Here is a 26,479-nt window from a genome sequence, read left to right as displayed (position 1 = left end):
CCAAAGGCAGACGCTCAACTACTGATCCACCCAGGTGCCCCCAAATGAGTTTTTAAATATACTGAAATACTGGAAGCAAATAATTTCACAGTTACCTCTGGTGCAACAAAATTTGCAGTATAACAAGGAGTCATGAGAAGACCATTTTCTGCTCTTAGCTGTTTGGCAAAGCCAAAATCACAAATCCGAATAGATTCTGGATTGCCAGATTCATCCACATAAAGAATGTTGCTAGGTTTCAAGTCTCTGTGAACCACCTAGTTGAAATACAAATTAAAGAGGTACATTAACAATACATTTCCATTATGGAAAACTCTTTATTCACAAACTGACAAGCAACGTACTCAACAAGATGATGAGTGCTGACCTTTAAATTATCTTATTATAAAATGCTGATAATGTAAATATAACTCTCTAATACAGAATTGGGGCAAGGAAAGGAGGAAGAAAAAAGTAGCATGTACTTCCCTCCTCTTTGTCCAATTGATTAAGTAGGTTATGGTAAAATGCAAATAGCAATAGTATCTGTCTCTAGGTTACTCAATCATTCAACAAATATTGAATGCCTATCATGTGCCAGGGTATTATATAAGGAACTATCGTGAACAAGACACATAAGATCTTTGCCTTTCCATGCTATGAGCTTACATAGTAGTGGGGGAGGCAGAGAATAAACAGATTAGAGATGGGTCTCTAGAGGAGGTAACATCTGATCCAAGACCTGAGGAATAGAATAAACAAGCCAGAACAGTGAGGGATGGTCATTCTAAGTACAGGAAACAGTTTGTATGATGAGGTATACAACAAACTTGCACCAACAGGCTCATGGAACAGGCATGAGGTTTAGGAGTAAAAAGGAAAAAAAAGTCCAGACTTTTAGTATTGTCTATTTGATCTAAGTGACAATGTCACACATACAAAAAGATATTAACTCCTTTAGAATTCTGTATTATTTTCCCCCTTTACTTACTTACTTGAATACTTCTCTTGAAAAAAAAAATACTTCTCTTGCATATAAGCCTACTGATATTCCTTATCAGATTTATGTCTTTTCTACTACTGAATTCTGAGTCTAGATTCTAATCAATCTCCTCAGTTTTAGTTCCTAACATTGAGAACATTATTTCTTCAGACAACTAATTACTGCTGATGCAATGGGAAAAGAACAGAGAAGACTCAGATGACTGCAAAGTCATCAATTCTTCAGAGAATACAGAGTCACATGAATTTTGAGCTAGTTACTAGGCAAATCTTGACCAGCTAGAAGTCAAGAAGCTGTAGGATGAAATTAACACATTCCACTTGTTAGCGTCTAGGAGCAAACACAAACAGAATGAGAATAATGTATTGAAAATAAACTCCTTAAGAAATAAGCCCTTAATTTCCTTTTATAACTGAATATAACCCATGATTCTTTGGTTCTGCTTCTAAACTTGCAACAGACCCAGTTCTCAAGAGTACAGAGTGGCCTAGCAAAAACAGTGATAGGTCTTCTAGGTCAGAAGACCTCACTTGCTTTTTCTTAGGAAGCCTAAGAATTTAATATAAACAAGTTAGGATTTCAAAGTATCCCTTCAAGTTCGGTGGGAGAAGTTTATTTAGAGGAAGAACAGCAGAATAATTAAGCTAATCATAGTTATTTTCCATCAATGCATAAAGTAATTTCTACCTTTATAATTTTATTCCAAACATTAAGAAAGAAAAGGTTAATAAAAAGGTTAAGGTGTATGTGTATGTGTGTGTGTGTGTGTGTGTGTGTACACATATATATAAAATGTTGGAAAGACTTACCCCTTGTGCATGAAGATATTCAACAGTTTTGGTTATAGTAAACAGGACAGCACTGGCCTCTCTTTCAGAGAAAAATTTCTGTCTAAGAATTTTATCCAGCAATTCACCCCCTTTCATAAGTTCTGTCACTACATACACGTATTTTCCATCGTCATATACCTGTAAAATTCAAGATCAAAATGTAAAAAATTATTTGAAGCTCAGAACAAAGTTTAGCATATTCAAGAGAAATTAAAATTCATTTTATAGTCAAGGAAAATTTTACTGATCACAGTCAATAGAAGGCATAAAATTCATAAACAATTATGTAAATACAAGAATATTAAAATAGGAATTGATTAGATTGAATGTCAGAAAAATAAACTGTAATTTCCTTCTGTGAAACGTAAGTCATGGCAATCAAAGTAACTATGGGCAGTGTATATGAAGAAGCACTGAACTTTTGCTCTCAGGGTTTGTATCTCTTGATCTTTCTATCTACTGATGACAGCAGAGACTAGAATAAAGACACACGCCTGTATTTTCCTGGAACTTCTACAATTGCAGAACTTTTGTATTTACATACACAGTACAATGAATTATTCTGGTTTTGATTATACTCAAAGACAAGTTGTGGCAAGAATTAAGTAGGAAGATTAAGCAGTGAAAAGAAATTCCACCTAACTCCACAGAAGTATACCAGTTTACTCCTAACGTAGAAATAGAAAGCTCATTTTAATTTCGGAATTGTACTCCAGGCAATCCCAAACTGAAATAACCCCTTTATTAAACTTCAGTTCCTTTTATTCTCCCTCACCACAGGGTTACTGAACACTTTTATTTAGCTCCATAAGAGGTACCATGTACTGGGGCCCCTAAAATGGAGAAAACAAGATACCCATCTTCAATGTTTTATTCTAGTAGAAACAGACATAGAAACAAGAGTTTAAAAAAATGTTGGAGATGCTGTAATAAAAGTAGGGAGAATTTTAGAGACTTTAAAATTTGAAATGAAGGAAGGAGGAAAGATGTAAAAACAGTGACAGCTTACGGAATTTCTAAGGCAAGGATGAGAGAAAGTATTTTCTACACCTCCTTTTTGATTTACTTAGTTGGATTCTTGGAGGTTATATCAAAGAGTCACTTAAGTTACACAGCTTCACATTTAATGGAACCAAGCTAACATTCTCCTAACAATGCAGTGATAAATTAATCTGAGGAAACTGGGAGTTTGGGTTAGTAAGAAGGGAGATTAAACTTTGGAATTCACAAAATCTCAGAGGTGAAAGGCAAAGTATCTTAGAAGTCCTCTGGCTTAGTTGGCCACATGACATATCAGGTCTACAACTCTGATACGGCCTTTGAGCCTATGTGAGCACCATCAGCAAGAGAAGATTTAATACTGTCTGGGGAGTTCATACCCTTTGCCAACAGCTCTGTTATGATAAAAACCACAGGTAGCAAGGAAAAGATACCTCACTTGTCTGGGGTGTGGTGATGGGCAGGACAGGCTTCCTGGAGCGAGTAATGTTTTAGCAAAGTTCTAGATGTACGGTAGTTGGCCAGGCAAAGAAGGGAAGTGGTATTGTTGATTGAGGAAACCATAAATTCAAAGAGCAGCATGAGAAAAGGAGGAAAGTTTAAAGATGTGTATGTACATGGTTGCATGTACATGCAGCATGGTTCGAGCATGGGGTATGAGAGGAAGTGTGAAAACCACTGCAGACAGAGGAAGGCAGACTGGAGGTGAAGCAGGGTATGAACTGTAGGCAGGGGAGTAACGTGGTTATATCCAAGTGTTTGCTCTCTCTGGCAGTACTATGGAAGACAGTCTGGGGAGAACATGGAGCATGAGACTAGTCAATTCCTAATACTAATAACTACCCAAATGTTCCAATAAATATAGATATTAAAAGCAATAATGTCAGCAATGCTTTTCTTCTTAAAGCAAAGTACAAAAATTAAACATGTTTTTCTTTAGAACTTAAATTATGCTATACATGTTGTCCTTAGTCAATTTTTTTAAAACTTAGTATTATCAAGTTCTTGGTCTATCACATGATATTTGAAAACATTCCAAATGTGAGCTGGACAAGTGACTCAAATTACTGGAGTTCAAGAATCTACTACTTACATCCTTTAGAGTAATGATGTTTGGATGCTGTCCATAACGAAGAAGAATTTCAATTTCTTCTGTTGGATCTCTTTTGCTTTTATCAATAATCTAAAAGGCAAATATTTATCATAAAATCTCATGAACTATTAAGGTCACGAACCTTAAGTATGCACAGCTACAGACCTTAGGTATTATCTTACATAAATACTGGACATATGAGCCATTTACCAACCAGTTTTATTCTAGTACCTGGCCAGACTGTTTAATCAAAATTTGAAAGCCAGTCTAAGTTTAGGACTTACTAAACACTCAAAAGCCCCAAGAAAAGGTATTTTTCTTCCATCCCCGAATGTCTTAAAACCTTGGAAGCTCAGTCAACTTTTAACCCTTATCAATACATATAATTAAGAACAAGATGTATCTATAATACTGCCACTAGCATCTGTTTATTGAATTAACTTTATTTCCTTTAATAAAATGCTTCAATGGAATAACCCATTAGTTGTAAGCTACTTATAAAAAATTAATTAACAGTTAAGTAGAACAAGCTTATTTTTGAAGCTAGGCAGAAAGCTAAGCAGAGAAACCACACCAAGAGTTTTACTTGGCTAGAGTTAAGTTTAATTATTATGATAAAGCCCTTTAAAATTCTAATGTAGGGGATCCCTGGGTGGCTCAGCGGTTTGGGGACTGCCTTTGGCCCAGGGCGTGATCCTGGAGTTCCAGGATCGAGTCCCGCGTCGGGCTCCCGGCATGGAGCCTGCTTCTCCCTCTGCCTGTGTCTCTGCCTCTCTCTCTCTCTCACTCTCTCTCTCATAAATAAATAAATAAATCTTTAAAAATAAAATAAAATAAAATAAAATACTAATGTAGCTTTTCAACCCTTTTAGGTCAGCTGCTTCTTAAAAATACATCTCTTAATGTTTTTTTTTTTTTTAATTTTTTTTTTTTTTTTTATTATTTATGATAGTCACACACAGAGAGAGAGAGAGAGAGGCAGAGACACAGGCAGAGGGAGAAGCAGGCCCCATGCACCGGGAGCCTGACGTGGGATTCGATCCCGGGTCTCCAGGATCGCGCCCTGGGCCAAAGGCAGGCGCCAAACCGCTGCGCCACCCAGGGGTCCCCATCTCTTAATGTTTTAATCTGTTAAAGTGATATTATATTTTTAAAAGGACAAGTTCAGCTTTCTTTTGTCCAGAGGGTAGTCTCAAACAAATTTTGTGACCTTTATATTTTCAATTTTAAAAGAGCTTAGTAATTAATGTACACAACAAATACTCAAATGCTCCAGCAATCTAGGAAAAAGCTTGCAACTCAAAGTATGAATCAAATCTGTTATCTGAAATGGATTTAGTTGTAAAACAGTTCTGTATGTGGAGAACAGGGAATACAAACATAGGTGTACACTGTAATCAAATGCAAATGACAGTGTGGAATTAGGCAAATAGATGATTAAGAGGAAAGGTATATGGAATAGACATCCTAATTCAAGGGAGATGATCTGGGACTAGTCTTTTGAAAACCAGAACACACTGGGAGGTGTTATTCCTAGCAACATTTTCTTTGATCTGCTAATCTGAGCAGAGCTTATATCACATACTTGTGTTTGTAGATCTTAGATTTGTGGTAATTTCAGCAGAATGAAGCTGTGTTAGGATTGATTTTATGAATCTAATTTAAGTCACAAGAATCCACAAATAGCTTGAAGATATTCTTGAGGTTTTGGTATACTGTTCCTGGTTTCTGTAATTCAAAGGGGACCTCAGGGTATTTCTGCTCTTTTTCTGATGTGTTTATGGAGGCAAGACACATCCTTAAACTGCCCATCATGTGCATTACTCACCTTCTCTCCTTTCTCGTAAGCAATCTGAAAATTCCTATGTACCCCAGATTTCACTAAGAGCAATGAGTAGGAGAAGAGCAAATTAACATGCATTTCTATGGTTTATCCTTATATCTGACAGAAAGCTGGACACTGACGATTTTTAAAGCAATTACATCCAAGTTTAGAATAGTAATAACAATTTTTTTGTGTATGTGTGTGTCTTTCATAGATATTTGCTATGCATATATAAAACACATTTATTTTTATTTTTGCACAGTGAAATCATATTAGATCTAGAAAGACAGATGGATATACAGAAGTAAAAACAATTAATGCTTCTCTTCATGTAAGTAAACATGAGCTACCCACACTTACAGACCAGTTCTAAGGTCCAAAATAAATTAAGAGCCTTAGACATTACTTAAATTGCTTGTATTGGGAGAGCAGTGACTACCATTCCAAGAAGTGAAAAGGCAGAGACTTGAATGTAGTATTTTTTCACTTATAGCTACAGGTCTGTAATTCAAACTTTATCATAGAGCCATATGATTTGGCTTCAAAAATTCTTATTGTCTTGAATGAAATTAAAACAATGAATGAAACAATGAAATTAAAACAGCTAATGATAATAAATTTTCTAACAGTGGTCTTTTCCTTTTATCAGTTCACAGATCCTTTTATATGTGAAGGACAATATGAACATTTTTTTTTTGGTAATATGAACATTTTTGCCAGAAAAATGTAAACACATAAAATTTGGCATACAATCTTGAGGAAGTCCCTGACACTCAAGACCACAAAATGCCCCCATATTACTTTTTAGAGTAAGAAGATGCTATTAAAAATCAAGTCAGATGTACTACTGCCTTGAGCAAACCAAAGGTACGCTACCTGCCTTTAGTTTACAGGTGAATCCATGGTTCCAAATTGAGATTCCTGAAGGTTGCTATAGGCAGATATTTAAATTTACCTTTTTAAAAAAATGAAAGGCACATTTGCCAAAGAAAAATTTAATTTTAACTTGTACTGACATGTGTGAATAACAACTGGTAGAGCTGTATTTTATTTTTTAATTTATTCTTAATTTTTAAAACGTAGGTTCCATGCTGGGCATAGAGGACCTTAGGTACTATAGAGCCCAGCATGGGGCTTGAACTCATGATCCTGAGTTCAAGACCTGAGCTAAGAGTCAGATGCTCAACCAACAGAGCCACCCAGGCACCCCAGAGTTGAATTTTAAATCTAAAAATATTTACCTTCACTGCAAACTCCATGTTTGTAGCTTTATGTATGCATCTCTTGCAAACAGAGTAGGAGCCAACTCCAATATCTTCTTTTACTTCATATCCATCAGTAAACTGAATGCTGTTTCTGTGCAACTGCTACAAACACAATTATAAATTGACAAAGAGTTTTGTAATGACAATGGTATAATTCATAATAGAGGAATATGTTACTCATTATGCATTGCTGATATTAACAATATAAAGGAATATAAGCAAAAATTAAAAATGAATCTTTACAGCATTTATTTTTCCACAACTGTGTATTTTATTTATTTTAAATAGTTTATATTTATTCAAGGGAGACACAGAAAGAGAGAGAGAAAGAAAGAAAGGCAGAGGGAAAAGCAGGCTCCCTGCTCCCTGATCGACGTATGGCTCGATCCCAGGACTCCAGGGTCATGCCTTGAGCCAAAGGTAGATGCTCAACCGACTGAGCCACCCATGCATCCCCACAACTGTGTATTTTAGAATGTTTGCCATAAAATGTACAGCAAGAAATAGGCTTTTAAGAAAAAGCTTATGCTAAAAAATTTGAATATGTAAAACCGAAAATGCAGAGTTACTTGGTAAGGGGTTGCCTGTGACTGAGCCCTATTGCACTCCCCAACTGATGCTAGGTCTTTTAAAGTACTTTTGCAAATAGGGAGAAGTTTAAAGTCTCTGGTATAGAAGAAAATATTTAGGAGGATTCAGAATTAGAACATTGGGATTCTTGTCTCAGATGCTCCTCTTGCAGACTGCGCAACCCTAAACTATGTTTTCTTAGAGGGTAATGGTGAGGATTAAATAAAAATAACATATTTGAAGGTGACACCTATTATCGTCATTGTGGATTATCAGTAGCCATGCCCTCCATTTTCCACTCTCAAGTCAAAGCTTCAATACATTTCTGCTAGAGAAGCTATTAATAGGTTAAAGACTGATAACATATGGTAGGATGATGCCTAGTAAATTAGTAGTTTCATAAGCAGGCTGAGGGAAGTTGTGCTGTCCTTGGCGATACTGAAAGGAGACCCGCCTCCTGCCTACCAATGTCTACAAACTGTGTATCGGTTAGAATTTGAATTCTGTAGAATATATGTTTGTGATTTCTATGTTAGGTACAGAAGTTATAACTTAAAAACCTGCCATACATCACATGCTTGCTATAGTAAAAGGAACAAACTACTTTAACCATGAAATTTATTTAAAAACTAGTGTTTAAATTGGTTTTCTAGAAAGTGGAAAGCAAGATGACTAACTTGCGAAGAAAACTTGAGAGCAAAAGCAACTTCATCTTCAAGCAAATTCATCATTAAGCAAATCCAAGCACTAATTAGTGCCCTAAAAACAATCAGTGCTTCAAAAGATATATCTAGTTCCTTCTATAATTCAGAAGATGAATTAAATTTATCTTTCCATGATACTAGGATGGGAAGAAATACATCTAATGGTTTGTACTACTTGTGTTCCTCTAATAACATTTACTAGTTCAGTCTCGTGTTACAGGCATACAGACATCTGGAAACCTGCTTCTGTGGCTTTTACCTCATTCTCCAACTCTGATACACAGATGGGATAATGGGGTGGGGGACATCCTAAGGTAGTATCTATAACCATTTCTATTAAATAGCAACGGGGACTCCAAAAGAACAAGGACACAAAACTTGGAAAATATAAGGCTGAAGTTCACTTTTATTTCTTATGTATTTCTATAGCAGAAGTTGGCGAACTGTATAGCCTATGGACCAAATTTGTTTTAATACTAGTTTTTATAAATAAAGTTTTATTGGCACACTGCCACACTCATTCATTTAGCTACAGTCCATGGCTGCTTTTATGCTACACTGTCAGAGTTGAGTAGTTGTAACAGAGATCATATAGCCTACAAAGCCTCAAATATTTATTAACCGGCCCTTACAGAACAAATCTGCTGAGCCCTGTTCCAAGCCATCAGGGAACCAGGAGATCTTAGTTCATCAAGGCTGACCTGACAAAGGCAGAAGATGAAACAAATTAGGCCTGATAAACATTTTGAGGCATAGGAGAGTGTAGAGACAAGATGGTGATATGCATCTCAACTCTCTTAGAATTCCCCTTTCAAGTTAGATCAGTATCCAGGACTCTGGTGCATGCAATCTTTTTTCCCTTAAGATAGATAGATAGGGGGATCCCTGGGTAGCTCAGCAGTTTAGTGCCTGCCTTTGGCCCAGGGCGCGATCCTGGAGTCCTGGGATCGAGTCCCGCGTCGAGTTCCCTGCGTGGAGCCTGCTTCTCCCTCTGCCTGTGTCTCTGCCTCTCTCTCTCTCTCTCTCTCTCTCTCTCTCATGAATAAATAAATAAAATCTTTAAAAAAAAGATAGATAGATAGATAGATAGATAGATAGATAGATAGATGGATTGATTGATTTATGAGAGAGAGAAAGAGGGAGAGAGAGAGAGAGAGGTATTGAGCATGAGCACGTGCACACACTGGGGCAGAGGGAGAATGTTAAGCTGACTTCCCACCAAGTAGTGGGGCTGGCCTTGGGCCTGATCTCATGACACTGAGATCATGACTTGAGCAGAAATCAAGAGTTGGCCACTTAACCAACTGAGCCACTTAGGTACCCTATCTTTTTAAAGGCATATGAAAGGAATTTCTAAGAGTAAGTCAATGATATAAAATGTATTTTAAACTGCTCACTTAAAATCATCAGATCAAATCTAATCTAATTATTCACATAGTGAATCATATCTTACAACATTTCAAATTTTAAATTACTTAGACATTCACTCACCTGCACGATTGAATGCACACCAACTGTCTGCATAGCTTGGCTTTCATCATCTGAGGTGATAGCAACAAAACTAAACCCCCGAAAAAGCTGATGTGCATTAGCACTAGGTGGAATGCCAGGTGAATCTGAAAAGAATAATACATTACTAAGAAGGTTATACTCTGAATGGTAAGTTAAGGGAAGAAGAACTGTTGACAGTATGACCTTTCTCTTATTCTGGAATTCCACTTTTTAGGCATTCAGGGCTTCCAGGATAACTCAGTAACACTCAATCAGCTCTGTCCTGATGGCTTATTGGCATCACAACTCTAACATCCAAGTTCCTCTGAGCCCAGAAAATAGCTAATTCATTGAAGAATATAATAAATCGATGAAAATTACTAGGCTAATGTTATTCTAAATTAGCATGGTCTCATGGAATTTCCTGTAGTGATAGAAATTTTCTTTATCGTGTTGTTCAATATGGTAGCCAGTAGCCATATGCAGTTCCTAACCTTTTGAAATGTGGTTAGTGTGACTGAGAAACAAAATTTTAAATTTTAATTAATTTAAATTGAAATAACCCCATGTGACTATTGGCTACCATATTAGATGGTGCAACCTTAAATGATAACCTAAAAATGCTATGGATCCTGGTGAGAGGGAGATACAGGGTTCATCCACAGATAATTTAGGAGAAAGGAATTTAGTCTGATGGCCTCAATATACAATATCAGAATCTGGAAATCTAAACTACATGTTAAAATTTACTATATTTATATATATATAAGGAACGAAAATAATTTCTAAGACAATCATGGTATGCAGTCCTTAAAATATGTTTTATGACATGACATATATTGTTACTCAAATTGTTTATGTGGAATCTACTAGCAGTAACAAAAACAGAAAAATGCTTTTAAAATATAATATTCACTATAAAACAATAAAAGCATGCATAACAAATGTATAATTCATAAATATAAACACACAATTAAGCATACTAATATTTATAATCATGCTATAAAGGCTAAGGGAAAGCAAAAACCAAACAGGCAAATATATTTAAATATCAACTCCATACAAAGTTCTTTTTTAACATCAGCTTGATATTCTCAGCAATAAATACTGTTTAGTGCATTTTAATTCAATGTAACAGTATTATACTGAAGACCACTGTTAAGAGAACCAATCTGGGAAGAATACAATATAGAACTGCTCTTTTCTGAAATTTTTCCTCTATCAGGCCAAATTGTAATGAGAAAGTAAAGTAAAACATTACCATATATTACCAATTCTATGCATATCACTATTCATATATTTGATGAAATTTTGTTCATGTATTAATCCTAATTTCTAAGACTGTCTAATAAAAATAAACATCCATCAATGCTTATTAACACAAATTATGAGGATATTGTCTCGAAAGCTTTACAATGAGGTTTAAGTGATGTACTGTATAGAAAATATATACAAATATACTTTTTATTTATTTGTTTGTCAGTGATAAACCTGGGGTCTAGTACACTTAAACAACAGGGTATTAGAGTGCAGAGCACACCATTACATGCATGCATACACTAATTTAATGAAATACAGATTACCATTTCAAAGATAATTTCTCTATAACAGTCAATGTTTATGTAATTTTAGAATAAAGCATGACACAGGATATAAATCATTTTGAGATGGTCACACCTCATATAAAGTTTAAGTTATGTTTTGGAATTGAACTAAAAAAGTACTTCCAAAATACTAACGAATATTAGAGTTTTAAAGAGTACTATCTATACTAAAAGATTATTTCATGTAAAAATAGCTACAGGTAAATAAACACACAACCAAAGATTTTTTTTTCACATAAATAGTATCAAAGTTTAAGGCATAACCTAATTTGCTAAAAGATTTAACAAGGAACTTGACTGCTATAAAATGCTGTAAAGGATTTACTAATTATCTAGTTACTGCAGGAAGGATATAGTATGAAGGGGAGATATGAGTATTATACACACACATACACACGCACACACACTGTTATATTTAGGTTTTCACATTTTCTCCTTACCTTTGGGAGTTTTTGCAGTAAACTCAGGATCAAAATAGAACGTATCTTCAGGCCTGCCAGTTGCAGGTTTAAAAGGTGGATGAATTTCTCTTCTGTACAGTTTCTGGAGGAAAAAAAAAGAGACTTAGACATGTATTAATTATAAAAAAAATTCAAGCAAATCTTCATGTATACTCACATTCCAGTCTATTGTTGAGAAAAATGAATGTCTTTTAATTTCCTCAACTCCATCTGGTCCTGCACCTATCAAAAAATGGTTTAAATTTTTTGATTAAATGGTAATTTTACTTCAGGGACGAATATATACTTTATTTAGCCTTCGCTTTTTTGAAAGATTTTATTTATTTATTCATGAGAGAGAGAGAGAGAGGCAGAGACAGAGGCAGAGACAGAGACAGAGGCAGAGGCAGAGGGAGAAGCAGGCTCCCTGTGAGGAGACTGATTTGGGACTTGATCCTGGGACCCCAGGATCATACCCTGGGCCAAAGGCAGGTGCTCAACCGCTAAGCCACCCAGGCATCAAGCCTTTTTTTTTTTTTTAATTTTGTTTTCTTTTTTTAAAAATTTTTTATTTATTTATGATAGTCACACACACACACAGAGAGGCAGAGACACAGGCAGAGGGAGAAGCAGGCTCCATGCACCGGGAGCCTGACGTGGGATTCGATCCCGGGTCTCCAGGATCGCGCCCTGGGCCAAAGGCAGGCGCCAAACCGCTGCGCCACCCAGGGATCCCCAAGCCTTTGCTTTTAACATTTGTCCTAATATATCATAATTCCACAACAAAACAAATATCCACCCCCCACCCCAAAACCCCAAAGACCAATAAACCAAAAAAAAAAAAAAAAACAAAAAAAATTAATTACAAATTTTACCTAATCTGTTTGCAGGATTTCGTTTGAAAAGCATTCGTAAGAGACTCTGGGCTTCAGGACTCAAAAACTGAGGCATCCCAAGTTTGGCTCTAAAGAATAAATCCACATAGTAACATTTTATTTTTTGGAGGTATTTGTATTTTATTTTTAATTTTTAAAATTAATCTTTTTTACTTTAAGATAATTGTGGATTTATACTAAGCGGTAAGAAATAATACAAATAGATCCTGTATACCTTTTACCCAGTTTTCCCCAATGGTAACATTTTACCAAACTATAGTATACTATAACAACCAGAATACTGACATTGATACAATCCACTGATCTCACTCAGATGTCTCCAGTTTTAACTGCACCCATTGTGTAAGTTCACTCAATGTGTAAGTTCTATGCCATTTTACCTCATGTATAGGTTCCTGTATCCACCACCACAGTAAAGATACTCAATAGTTCATTACTACCAGCATATCTCATGTTGTCCCTTTATAACTACACCTGTCTCCTTCCCTCTCCAATTCTTAACCTCTGGCAATCACAAATCTATTCTACATTTCTACAATTTTGTCATTTTAAGAATGTTATGTAAATATAATTATAAAGTATGTAACCTTTTTTCACTCAGCATAAATTCCTTTGAGATTCATCCAAGTGGTTGCATGTATCAATAAATCATTCCTTTTAGTTGTTGAGTAGCATTCCATGGCATGGATGTATCACAGTTTATCTATTTACCTATTAAAGGGCATCAGGATTGTGTCCAGTTTTGGATTCTACAAATAAAGATGCTCTGTACATTTGTATATAGGTTTTTGTGTGAACACTTAATAGAATTTCAGTCCATAATATTCTAACAAACTTTTCCATTTTTATAAATTTTGCAAAAAGCACTGCTGTGACAGTAAGATCATCTGAGTCTTAGTTCTGGCACTGTTACTAAGAACTTTGTGACCTTGGGAAAAGACAATTCTCTTGGGTCTGTTACCACTTCTTTATAAGCAAGGGGACTATTAGATCAATGGCTCCCAAAATGTAGCCTTGGAACCCTTTTTCAAAAGGAATTTAAGAAATCCACTATTTACAACTGCTAAAAGAACATGTGCATCATATGCCTATTTTTTCCTCCCATTCCCTTTAATAGCCCTACAGGGAAGAAGAGCTGGTGGGAAAGAGGTCTGTGGAACATCTAAGAGTCTAAGGTACAGTCTGAAACCCACCAGCTTGAATGAGCTTGAAGGTCAGTTTCAGCTCTAATATATAATTTTATTTTTTTTCTAATTTATAAATTAAGGAAACTAATGATCCTCTAAGTATGAAAATAATTAAAGAGCTGGGGAAATGGCTAGCAGAGAAAGGTCTATTTGAGAAATAGATCCATTTATTATTCAGTGAGTTGTTACTGAGCTACTATGTGCCAGATATTCCTTAGTGTTGAGGATACAGATAAAGATAGCACCCCATCAAGTCAGTGGGGGAAGACGGAGATGGATAACCCAAGGATAAACCTAGTACGTGAAGAGGCATATTCAGAAGGACGTATGGAAAGACTGCTAAGGGAATATCAGGGGATATCTAATTTAACACGAGAGTTTGTGAAAGGCCTTAAATGCAATTTATTTATTTATTTTTTAAAAGATTTTATTTATTTATGAGAGAGAGAGAGAAAGTGAGAGAGAGGGTGACACGCAGAGACACAGGCAGAGGGAGAAGCAGGCTCCACGCAGGGAACCCAAAGCGGTACTCGATCCCAGGCCTCCAGGACCATGCCCTGGGCCGAAGGCAGGTGCCAAACCACTGAGCCTTCCAGGGATCTCCTTAAATGCAATTTAAAGGTTGAGAATTTATTCACTTGGCCAGTGTTCCCCCAACATCTTACTAAATAACCTTGATTTCTCTAGATACTCAGCAGCAACAACAAAATACTTCATGATCCAATGAATTTGTGGAATGCTATCTATTATACCCCTTGTTGGAAACACAGAATAAAGTACATGCATATAAAAGGCTGAAAAATCTAAAGTAAAGAAATCAGTATTTTTCTAAACATTTGCTCCCAGTACCTCTTTTTCAGAGAAGACCTATTCACATCTTGTAGGGGGAGCATTCTGTTCAACAAATCTGGGAAAATACTGCCAAATTAGGTAATAAGGATATACCAGAGGTCTTTAAACAGTGGAATAACATGACCAAATTTATTTTCAACAAGGTAACTCCAAGGGCAGTATAGACTGATCTGGAGTGGGAAGTGGTGGTAGGTTGTAAGCATTCTACTTTGGAGCTTGACTCAATAGTGTAAGTAAGAGACCACCATGATCTAAGAACTGTAAGCAGTACAATGCAAAGAAACGCCTGGGACACTGAAATATTTCTGAAAGCAAATTTGACCAATACCTGCATGTGCAAGAGAAGGGAAGAAATCAAAAGTGATTTTCAGGTTTCTGGCTTGGGAAATGGGGTACTTAGAAATGAGGCTAATTGAAAGCACAAGAAGAAAAAAAGAACAGCAAACAGATAAATCTAGTTTAAAGATGTTAAGTCATACATATCATGTTTTTGGAGAGCCAAGCAAGTGAGTAAATGCAAATACAGGTCTGATGTCTGGTTAAGGTAAGAAAGAGTAATTTGAGAATAATTAAAATGCTGAGAGTAGTTATAGGGAAGATCGAAATGAGCACAGAAGAGAAGAAAAGCATATCAGAGATGAAACCCTGGGGAACAAGAACATTAAAACAGTGGTCAGAAAAAGAACAATTTGAGCATTAAAAATAATGAATGCAATTGTTTGTAAATGCTGAATCACACTGATTATCAAATCCCATGGGTTTGTTGTAGTCAAAACTAACATAAAAACCAACTCTTTCAACACCATCCCCACTGGAGGTAACCAGGGCTCTGGCAATTGGAAATAATTAAGGAAAGAATCAAACATTTATTCTGCTTTTCTTGTTTGAGCCTTATTTCAAGGTAACTAAAGAGCCCTCGTTGATGAGAGAAAGTTCATTGTTTTGGAAAATATCAGCTAATAAATGAAGAAGGAATAAAATAGAAAATCACTATTTTTGAATCCCTAATAAAATAATTGTTTCAATTAATGGTTACCAATGGTTGAAACCACTAGTTGAAAATCTGCCAAGGAACTTTGCAACAGAGGGATCAGATGTAACTATAGGAACTGGTCACTTAAAGTGGGGCAACCAGGTGTTCTAAGCCTTCTGATTTGATGCAATGGCTCATGTGTGCAGCATGAGCTATGAAATAATCTTGCCAAAAAATAACCAGAAATTCAACAAAGGAACAAGTTCAACAATATTATAAGGAGAATAAAACAATTTCAACACTCCTAGAAGGCTAATTGTTATGTCACCATGTTAACAAGAGAGCCACAAGAACTGGCTTTAAATTCATTCAATTGATCAAAAACAACTTGCCTAGGTGAACATAGTTTTTGTTTTTTCCAAACCAACCAATAAGTAACTGCTCTTCATCTGTGAAAATCAGCCAGACAAAAATGGGCTGACTCCAACAACCACACCTGAGTGCCAAGTGATCAACAACAGTCCCACCAAAGTAACCACTCTTAGAGATGATGTCAACCCACTTATGGCCCTGAAAATCTGCCAATTCTTGAACTCTACCCTTCGCCCAAAACCCTACGTAAGAACACTGGTCTGTGCTGCTTAGACACTATTAGATCAGGATCTCTCTTTCTTACTGTAGTAAGCGATAGGATTGGCTTTATGGTTTTTATTTCATATACCAAGAGGTCGTCTTTTGACAAGATATATTCTGAAAGTGGAATTCTATAAAACTGTCTTGGTTTCTTCTACAAGTAAATGGTAGGTAACACAGGGTAGAGTGTTCTGGAAGAACAGAAGCTTGAGAAATGAAATGTTCAGATGTGATTTGGGACTGTAAAGACACAGTTCTGGAGAGAATCTGAAAAATCTGGTCAAGAATTGGTATTAGTGGATACTTAGCAGTGTCTTGTTAGGTATGGTTATGTAAGAAAACATCCATACTTTACAGTGATGCAAACTGCAGTAGGTGAGAAATAGCATGTCTGGAATGTTTAAAATATTTCAATGAAGAAAGAGAAAGAAAAAAGAAACAGATGAAGCAAATGTGGCAAATCTTGGGGACTGTTGAATCTGCATGACAGATATATGTGTTCACTGTATTAATCCTATTTTTGTGAATTACATTAGAAAGTTTTCATAATTAAACAGAGAAAAGCAGGCAGAGACAGAGAAAAGCAGGCAGAGAAGGAATGGTCAAGCACGAGACCAAAAGAGAAACTGTTAGGGAGGGAGGAGAAGCAGATGTGAGTAGAAAGATCTAAATGGGGAGAAGGTGGCAATAGCATCAAATACTCCCAGAGACACTTTTCTTACCTGTCTCATCTAAATGGCTCCTGCTTCTGCCCTTTCCCTCACATTTCAAAAATAATCTGGTTTATTATGCCTATTGCTCCTATTACTATCCGGAATTATTATCTTCATGTGTTCAAATATTAATTTTTTGTCTCCTCTAATAGAATGCAAGCTCTGTGAGACCACAGAAGATCCTGTCAGTCTTGTTCACACTGCATCCTAAGTATATGTAGCAAGACCTCAACCTTCTGTGGAATGAATCGTGTCCACAAACGGTGCAGAGAGTCACCTAACAATCTGCCACTGGTTTAAGCAACCAGATCACTGGTGACCATAAGAAAAGGAGTTTCAGTTGAGTGGTGGTAATGAACAATCAACAGGTTGTGGAATAAAAGGAGCCAAGAAATGGTAACAGAAAGCACAGACTACTCCTTAAAGAGGCTTTGTGCTCAAAGGATGCAGGAAGATGGTACACAAACTTGAAAACAAGGCCAGGTCAAAGAAAGAGTTAGTCTGTTAACACTAGACTATGTTTATTCACTGAAAGGAAGGGGCCCGAATAGATGAAGTAAAGAAGGTTCAGGGAACATTCATTTATCGAGCAAATATTTTTTGCTGTTTTTATTGGGGAGAATAACATAAAGTGCAAACAAACTTGGCACAGCCCCAACACCAAAGTATACAGTTCACTGATTTACCACAAAGTGAACAGTCCTGTGGCCAAGAAATATAACATTGCCAGAACCCCTCATTCAACGTAACCACTTTTCTTACTTTGCCTTGGCTGCTGCCATTTAAATATGGACCTTAAAAATTATGTTTCAGTTTGTCTGCTTTAAAACTTTGTAAATAGAATCATATAGTTATTTATTCTTTTGTGTCTGAACTGTCTTTGCTCAACATTCTTAATGTGATTTACCCAAGTTGCTGCACATAACTGTGGTTTGTTCATTTTCTTTGCTGTATGGCACACTGTACCCCTGAACCAAAGGCCTCAGATGTTTTTGTATAGCTTGAGAGCTAAGAATGATTTTTCCATTTTTAAAAAAAAGATTTTGTTTATGTATTTAAGAGAGAGCAAGAGCACAAGTGGGGGACGGGGAGAGGGAGAAGCAGGTTACTGCTGAGCAGGGAGGCTGACATGGGGCTCGATCCTAGGACTCTGGGATCATGACCTGAGCCAAAAGCAGAGGCTTAACAGACTGAGCCACCCAGCTGTCTCAGTTATTACATTTTTTTAAAGGATTGTATTTATTTATTTGAGAGAGAGAGTATGTGTGAGTGGCAGGGAAGAATAAAGGGATTGGGACAAGGCGACTCTGCACTGAGGGCAGAGTGCAACAAGGGGCTCTGTCCTGTGACCCTGAGATCATGACCTGAGCTGAAATCAAGAGTCAGAGGTTTCACTGACTGAGCCACTGAAGCACCCAGGTTTTTACATTTTTAAAATGTTGGAAACAATAAACAATAAGAATACGTGACAGACACTGTATGTGGCTTGCAAAGCTTAAAGTATTTACATAGTATCTCTGCTGTATCTCATTCTATGACTAACTATAGCATAATTTATGAATCCACTCTACTGCCAGTGATCCATTTTCCACTTTTTGGTTATTACAAATAATGCTGCTATGAACATCTCTGTTCTAGTTTCTTAATGTGCAAGTAAATTGATCCATGTAAATTGAGTGCATGCCTAGGAATAGGATTATTGGATGAGGGTATATATATTATTTGGCTTTGGAACATGGTCAAAAAACTGCTTTCCAAAGTGGTTAAAAGTTGCTACTGCTCCACATCCTGTTAGCACTTTATATTGCCAGTTTTTTTACTGTTAGCTATTCTGGTGGGTATGCAGTTATAACTCTCTGTGGTTATAATTTGCATTTTCTGATTAATGAGGGTGAGCAGCTATTTAATGGCCATTGAATATCTTCTTTTGTGAAGTCCTTACGTCTCCTACCCACATTCCTATTGGGCTTTTTTCTTACTGATTGATTGGAGTTCTTGATATATTCTAGATATAAGCCCTTTGTTGGATGTGTCTCAAATGTTGTCTTCTATTCTCTCAAATGGAATCTTTTGATAAGAAGTTATCAGTTTTAATGTAATAATACTTTATTAGTCTTTTACAGCTAGTGCTTTCTGTATCCGAAGACTATTTTTCCAACCCAAAGATCATCACTTTTATGCTCTTCTAGAATCTTTTTTGCCTTTTTACATATATAAGAAAATACATATGTGTGCTCACTTTGGCAGCACATATACTAAAATATATGTATATTTTTAATATACTTGGAAATGATTTTGTGTGTGGTGTGAGGTAGGGATTGTTTTATCTTTTTCCTATATGAATACCAATTTTTCTAGCATGATTTATTTAAAAAGGCTGTTTCTTCCCTAGTGTTCTGCAATTTCCAATGGTCATAAATAAAATGTCTATATATGTATAGGTCTGTTACCTGGCTATTTTAATGCACAAATCTATTTTCTATACTTCTTTCAATGACATATTGTCCTAATATGAAAAAATGAATCATATTTCATTAATCATTTTCTAATATTGATTACATGTTGAAATGAAAATATCTTGGATATACTGGGTTAAATAAAATATATTACAATTAATATTAATTTTTTTACTTTTTCAATGTTGCTACTAAAAAATTTAAAATTATGTACGTGGCTCACATTACATTTCTGTTGGAAAATGCTGCTGATCTATACAAACCCACATCTTTACAACACTACGGCTGTCACAATGTGAATATGGTACAACCTTCCAGTTATTTTGGTCTTTTAAATTTTTCTTTAAATAAAGTTTCCTAAGTTTTCTGCATAGAGTTCTTACATAACTTTTGCTAGGTTTATCCCTAGTTATTTGAGATTTTCTAATACTATTGTAAATACTTTTTTAAAAATTCCATTTTCTGTTGCTAGTATATAGATGTGAAATAGATTTTATTTACTGATTTTTTTTTAATGATAGTCACAGAGAGAGAGAGAGAGAGGCAGAGACACAGGCAGAGGGAGAAGCAGGCTCCATGCACCAGGAGCCCGATGTGGGATTCGATCCCAGGTCTCCAGGATTGCGCCCTGGGCCAAAGGCAGGCGCCAAACCGCTGCGCCACCCAGGGATCCCTATTTACTGATTTTTTATCTAACAATTTAGCTCAACTCTTATTAATTCCAAGAATGTATATGAAGATTTGGATTTTCTATGGACACAATCATGTTACATACATAATGACAACTTTATTTCTTCTTTTTAAACCTTAAACCTTACTTCTTTTATTGGTCTTACTGTACTTGCTAGTATCTCCAGGATAATGTGAATGGAGGTAGAATAATGGATGTCCTTGTTATATTCCAAATCTCAAAGGTAAATCTTTCAATATGTTAGCATTAACATGAGGATTATATGAGTATTCCTTTGGAGGATATAACCCAGAGCCCTGGACCCCCAGTGTTTCTGCTTGGGGCAGGAGCCTTGTCTCTGGCGGTACTTGGTGGGGGGCATGAATAAAGGCCAAAGGCTCCAACATGTGTGTGGCAAAAAAAGAAAAGTAACATGAGTATTCTAAATCTATGAGTCTTGTTCATATTTGAAACACATCAATATTAATGTCATAATATCGATGAATAAAATCTATTTTACTTTGAAGTATTTTTAAATCTCATTAAAACATATCTATTAGGGAGTACTTACTTAAGAATCATAGTCATTGTTTCTTTTCGATCTTTTCCTTGGAAAGGTAGTGTACCAGTGAGCATTTCAAACTACAAAAAGGCAATATCATCAGAGGTATTAGTCAATAAGCATAAAATCTCAAGGCTAGAAAGTAAAAAAGCATCATCTTAATTAAAATCAAATCTTGTAAAATTGCTGAATAAAAAAACAAGTGATTTATAGTTTTACCATATTACTGAACTCAAAAAACACCTCAATCCTTACCATTAACACACCAAAAGACCACCAGTCTGCACTCTGAGTATGACCTCGACGATTAACTACTTCTGGAGCCATGTATTCCACAGTTCCACAGAAAGAATATGCCTTCTTTTCATGGTCAATAGACTCTTTACTTAGGCCAAAATCTGCCAAAATAAATATCAAATTCATAAATATCCCACAATAATTTCCAAACTTAAAGTTTAAATTTCGAGTTCCAATATTTACATTTATTATTAAAAATTCTAATCCAAGTTTTTAAGACAATGTGCTAGTCAATATTTGTACCATAATCAGCCTTAAAAGAAATTATATAGAATATTTTAATAAAATGAGGATTTTTTTACCTGTTAATTTGATGTGACCTTCTTCATCAAGAAGTATGCTGAAAGAAAATAAAGTCAGAAAATCTTTTCAAACCAGTAGATATTTATAGACCCTAGACCTGAAACTGCTGTGTTAAGTGTCAGATCACTACATTTATTCTAAAATATTTTTTTAAATAATAAATAAAATAAAATAAAATATTTTTTTGTATTGTGAATAAGGCAAATATAAAAAAGGAGAAAATTTTTGGACACACAAAGGCAAAAAGCCTTATAAAGGTGTATAAGAGCACTTGAAAACTATTAGGAAAAGAGCCAAAACCCATACTCTGATTTCTAGTTGCTCTAATACCTTTCTGCAGAAGTGGCCTAACCGAAATCCTTAGTGCTTGCACAATAGACAGAGGGTCCACATATTTAAGTCAACTGAATTAAAGCTGTCATTTTCTAGGCATCTGATTCAGTCACTCTTTCCTAGCTTTTCTATCCATTCCTCTTTTTTTTAGAGTAGGGGAGGGGGAGAGGAAGAGAGAATCTTAACCAGGTTCAATGCTGGATCTTGGGGCTTGATCTCACAACTCTGAGATTATGACCTGAGCTGAAATCAAAAGTCGGACACCTAACTGATTGAGCCACCCAGGTGCACCTTATCCAGTCCTCTTCTTTTTTTTTTTTTTTAAAGATTTTATTTATTCATGAGAGAGAGAGAGACAGAGAGAGAGACAGAGAGAGAGAGAGAGGGGGGCAGAGACACAGTAGGGAGCCTCATGCGGGACTCAATCCCAGGACTCCAGGATCATGCCCTGGACCAAAGGCAGGCGCTAAACCACTCAGCCACCCAGGGATCTCCTGAGCCACCCAGGGATCCCCTGGTCCTCTTCTTAACACAATTTCCTTATACTCCTTGTTTTTCACTGACCCATCCCTTCACTGTATACATTCTCCAGTGTTTTCTCTCTTTCTTAGTAAACTGTGAGCTTCTAGAAGGTTTGACCTTACCCATCTTATAGTTCAGTGCTTGGTAGAGTACAGACAAATAAGAAATGTATGTTGAATGCATGGGGCCAGTCTACAAAAGGTCAATAAGGCATTCCAAATAGTTTGGACTTCTCAAGAGCACTGAAGATCATAAAATATTTATATGCATGAAAGGTAGAGATAATCAGATCTGGATTTTAATAAACCAATTTAGAGGAGAAAATAAAGGGTATTTAGTGAGCTCTTAGATATGGATCATGATAGAGAAGAACAAATGGAGAAGATACTCAGGTTTCTGGCTTTAGGAGATACTTGAGTGGAGAATAATGTCATTAACTAATAAGCTATAGGAAGGGTAAATACTAGGCTGTAGGCCAATAATTCTATTTCTGGATAGGTATTTTAAGTATACTGACTTGAAAGGCCAAGTAATAAACTGTTTCATTTATATTCAAAGCTATTCCATAACACAGGCATTTCCTTATTTTTAATTCTAACTAAAAAAATGTGAAAGCCAAATTTTGATAGAATAAAATTTTACTATGTCAAAAATACCACTAACCTTTCTAAATAATCAATTCAAATATGATTACAATAAAGTTTGCCACTGAGGATAATTCAGTAGAGACTTCTTTATCAAAGTCTTTTTCATAAGAGACTTATGAAAAAAATACAAATCTTAATTATGCTTGATTACAAAGCAGACCAACCATTTAGGGAATATAAAGGGAATTATTAAGGTATGGTGGAAATCATCCTCCCTTCTGCCTAATAAATACATGAAAGTTCTAAAAACAAAATTCAAATTATTTTTAGTAGTTTGAGAAAAAAAGAGAACATAGCTAAAGGAACATTACTTATTCCTTCTGCAGCAAATACATTTTTTTAAGATAAGCATGCCCATCCTCTACCTTTGAGAGAAAAAGCCAACTATATTTCTTTCAATAGGCAACGTTCCCTTTCAAGTTCTAAAAATAATTTTTAGCCATATTTATTATAACAGAGTTCTGGTTTAAAACAATGTGGAAAATGGAAAACCCCTTACAGTGCATAAAACAACTGGTTTAAAATTGAAATTTCTTCTAAGTTCTATATTATGGTATATACTTAGATTATTTAACAACTAAATGTTATTTCAATTAATAGTGTCACCTAGACATCTAGGTGAAAGATCTCACGTCTTACCTACATTTGATCTTATTCGACTCTTAAGAAGGGCCGGTCCTTTATACATAATTTTATGACCAATGCTAATCCAATCGTCTAAAATAAATACATTCAATTAAATGATATAAAACAATAAAATGTAACTCCATCTCAGGACTCTGAGATCATGACCCGAGCTGAAATCAAGAGTTGGACATTTAACCAACTAAGCCACCCAGTCTCCTCAAATATTAGCTTTTTGACAGTTGCTACTATATAAACAATGGGAAATTTGCTCAACTCACATTTAAAATTTGAAATAATGTGGAGAAGAAAATTTTCAGGGGCACCTGGGTGGTCTTGATCTCTTGATCTCAGCTCAGGTCATGATCTCACTCACGATTGTGAGACTGAGCCCCACATCAGGCACTGCACTGGGAGTGGAGCCTGCTTAAGATTCTCTCTCTCTCTCTGTGCCCCTTATCCCCCCATCCTCTAAGAAAAAAAAGAAATTTCAATAAAGTGTATGAGGAGGGAAGCATTAGCTCTATGCATGCTATCCTTCATACCAAAAAAGTTTCAGATGGAGTTAAAAGTAAAAAAAAGAAACCATAAAATAAGAAGAAAAATATCTGATTATAAGATGGGAAAAGGTTTTCCAAGAATAAAAGTCATAGAAGAAATTACAAAAGACTGGCAGATCTGAGAAAAAAATAATTGTGTAGGTAAAAATAGAATAAAATTAAAAGACAAACTAGAAAAATCTATTTGCAATATATGTCAAATGGTTAAATTCTTAATTTGTAAAGGTTTCTTACAAAACAATGGGAAAAATGATATTCAAGATAAATGAATGAAGGCCATGAACAGAAAAATCACACAAAAATACAAATTGCCAATAAACATATGAATGAGGATTTCAACCTCATTAAAAATAAAAATGCAAATGAAAGCAATATAACAATAACAGATATTATGATTGGCAGATTTTTTAAAGATCTTATTTCTTTTTTCATGAGACAGAGAGAGAGAGGTAGAAACATAGGCAGAGGGAAAAGTAGGCTCCTCTCAGGGAGCCTGATGTGGGACTCGATCCCCGGACCGAGATCACGCCCTGAACCAAAGGCAGATGCTCAACCGCTGAGCCACCCAGGAATCTTTGACTGGCAGATTTTTAAAAGTAAGAGAATACAGTGTTAGTAGAAATGGGAAGCACAGGAACTCTAACATAATTCTTGTGGTAGTTCTACAAAGTAATTTTATTTTTTATTACCTCCTAAATAATTATATTACATTATATTCAACTTAGTAGCATGATTCCTTACTTTTCTGGTTTTAAGTCTCTATAGATTATTCCCAGGCTATGTAGATGGTCTAAAGCAAGTGCAAGTTCGGCCAAGTAGAATTTGACATCTTCTTCTGTGAACATCACCTAAAGTAAAATAATAATAATTTTTGTCTTATTTTCTTTCTGTGTCTATAGTTTTTATTTAAAATTCCATTCTAGAGTTTTTAATATTCAAAAAGTTATAAGTATGTTAATCACATGTAGTTTTATCCACAATTTACTTATGAAAAGAATTTGCAAAAGTGATCAAATTAATCATTTTCTAAATGCTAAATGTGCACTGTGGGGGAAATAATTTCACATTTTGTTATGTAACAACTATATTCAGATTGTGCCATTGCTGGCCCACCACAGTAACATTTTAGAAAGTGATCTTTAAAATGCATACTGAATTTCCACTACTAATTTAAGTATATCTTGATACATGATTGCTTTTGAAAAACTGTAATTAAAAGAAGCAGGACAAAAGACAGTTTATCAATTTGAAGTCCTACTTTCAGAATAACTTCAAAAGATAGGAAATATAACTCTTTTTGGCTCTAATACCTTAATGTAAGAATCTTGTGCCACTAGAGATAATACGATAAAACTTAATATTGAAATACAACAAAGCTTTAGGTTAAAACAGGATGCATATAGATAAAAAATAGAGATTAATTATATACCTCTTTGGATAAGCGTGTAAACAAATCTCCTCCCCTGAGAAAATCCAAAATAAGATACAACTTCCCTTCAGTTTGGAAAGCTGAATGAAGAAAGGAAAATTTGTTTAATCCACCAGCTTGTTTTTTGGCTTACATTAGGTCAACTCATTCACAAATGAATATTATTTTTAAGCAAATTAATTATTATATCATAAATCTAAACTGATTTTTATTGGGAAGATAACCACTGATTTCTCTTAGTTTCCATGCAGAAATGTTAAATGCAGTGTTTCTTATTATGGAACCACTAGAATATTTGTTGCACTTTCTTGAGGCAATAGTCTCTCAGGAATACAGTAGTTTTAAAACATGTGATCAATAAGAAAAATTCCCTACATGGTTACTTAACTATTAAACAAAATACAAAAACCATGTCATTTAAGCGCAGGGAAAATGTGGGTTGGTTAGCTTTCATTACGCATATTAAAAGTCACCACAACTTTATCCACTGAGAAAAAGCACATACATCTTTGGGGGAAAGAAAGGTGATAAAAGCTTCAGGATGTTGACATTAAGGATCTTTCTTGCTTTTTTTTTTTGTTGTTGTTGTTGTTTTTTTTTTGTCTTTCTTGCTTTTAAGACAAGTTGGGCTAACACATATGGACTATAAAATCCTGGTATACTGTTATTAATTATTATAATAAAAAACTGATTATTATTACTTATTCCTATGGCTACCACTCAGAAATATAAGTGTAAATGCAATAAAGGCCTTTAAAATTTGTTTAAGGAGTAATGGCTTAATTTCCATGACTTTATCTGGTAAACACATATAAACATACACAAGCAAATATTTATATACATTAAATTATCTGATTGCACTCAGGGAGGGGGTATCAAGTGGAGGGATGAGGTTGCAGGTGGTTCATAACTTACCATAATGCAACTTGACAATAAAAGGATGATTAACTTCTACCAAGATATCACGCTCCATTTTTGTCCGAACACGGTCTCGAACTACAAAATATTGTACACATGGC

General features: G+C 35.3%; 1 protein-coding gene across 11 annotated transcripts in view; it reads right to left on the bottom strand.

The window, feature by feature from the left end:
- RPS6KA3 (ribosomal protein S6 kinase A3) overlaps window positions 1–26,479 on the bottom strand; it is a 114,403-nt gene that overhangs the window by 17,028 nt on the left and 70,896 nt on the right. For 10 of the 11 annotated variants that reach the window (XM_077888779.1, XM_077888776.1, XM_077888772.1 and 7 more), the window contains 14 exons: window positions 26,376–26,456; window positions 25,461–25,540; window positions 24,773–24,879; window positions 21,345–21,382; window positions 21,001–21,143; window positions 20,755–20,825; window positions 12,679–12,767; window positions 11,982–12,046; window positions 11,804–11,906; window positions 9,760–9,884; window positions 6,971–7,096; window positions 3,905–3,994; window positions 1,792–1,950; window positions 96–257 (listed from right to left, as the gene is read on the bottom strand). In XM_077888779.1, the coding sequence (XP_077744905.1) occupies window positions 96–257; window positions 1,792–1,950; window positions 3,905–3,994; window positions 6,971–7,096; window positions 9,760–9,884; window positions 11,804–11,906; window positions 11,982–12,046; window positions 12,679–12,767; window positions 20,755–20,825; window positions 21,001–21,143; window positions 21,345–21,382; window positions 24,773–24,879; window positions 25,461–25,540; window positions 26,376–26,456 (1,439 nt within the window). The remainder of the gene's footprint in view (window positions 1–95; window positions 258–1,791; window positions 1,951–3,904; window positions 3,995–6,970; window positions 7,097–9,759; window positions 9,885–11,803; window positions 11,907–11,981; window positions 12,047–12,678; window positions 12,768–20,754; window positions 20,826–21,000; window positions 21,144–21,344; window positions 21,383–24,772; window positions 24,880–25,460; window positions 25,541–26,375; window positions 26,457–26,479) is intronic. The other variant, XM_077888770.1, reaches the window with a different exon arrangement.

This window comes from Canis aureus, chromosome X (assembly GCF_053574225.1).
Source record: "Canis aureus isolate CA01 chromosome X, VMU_Caureus_v.1.0, whole genome shotgun sequence".
Taxonomy (NCBI): Eukaryota; Metazoa; Chordata; class Mammalia; order Carnivora; family Canidae; genus Canis; species Canis aureus.
The sequence above is the reverse complement of the archived record's forward strand: the minus strand, read 5'-3'. Positions and strand labels throughout refer to the sequence as shown.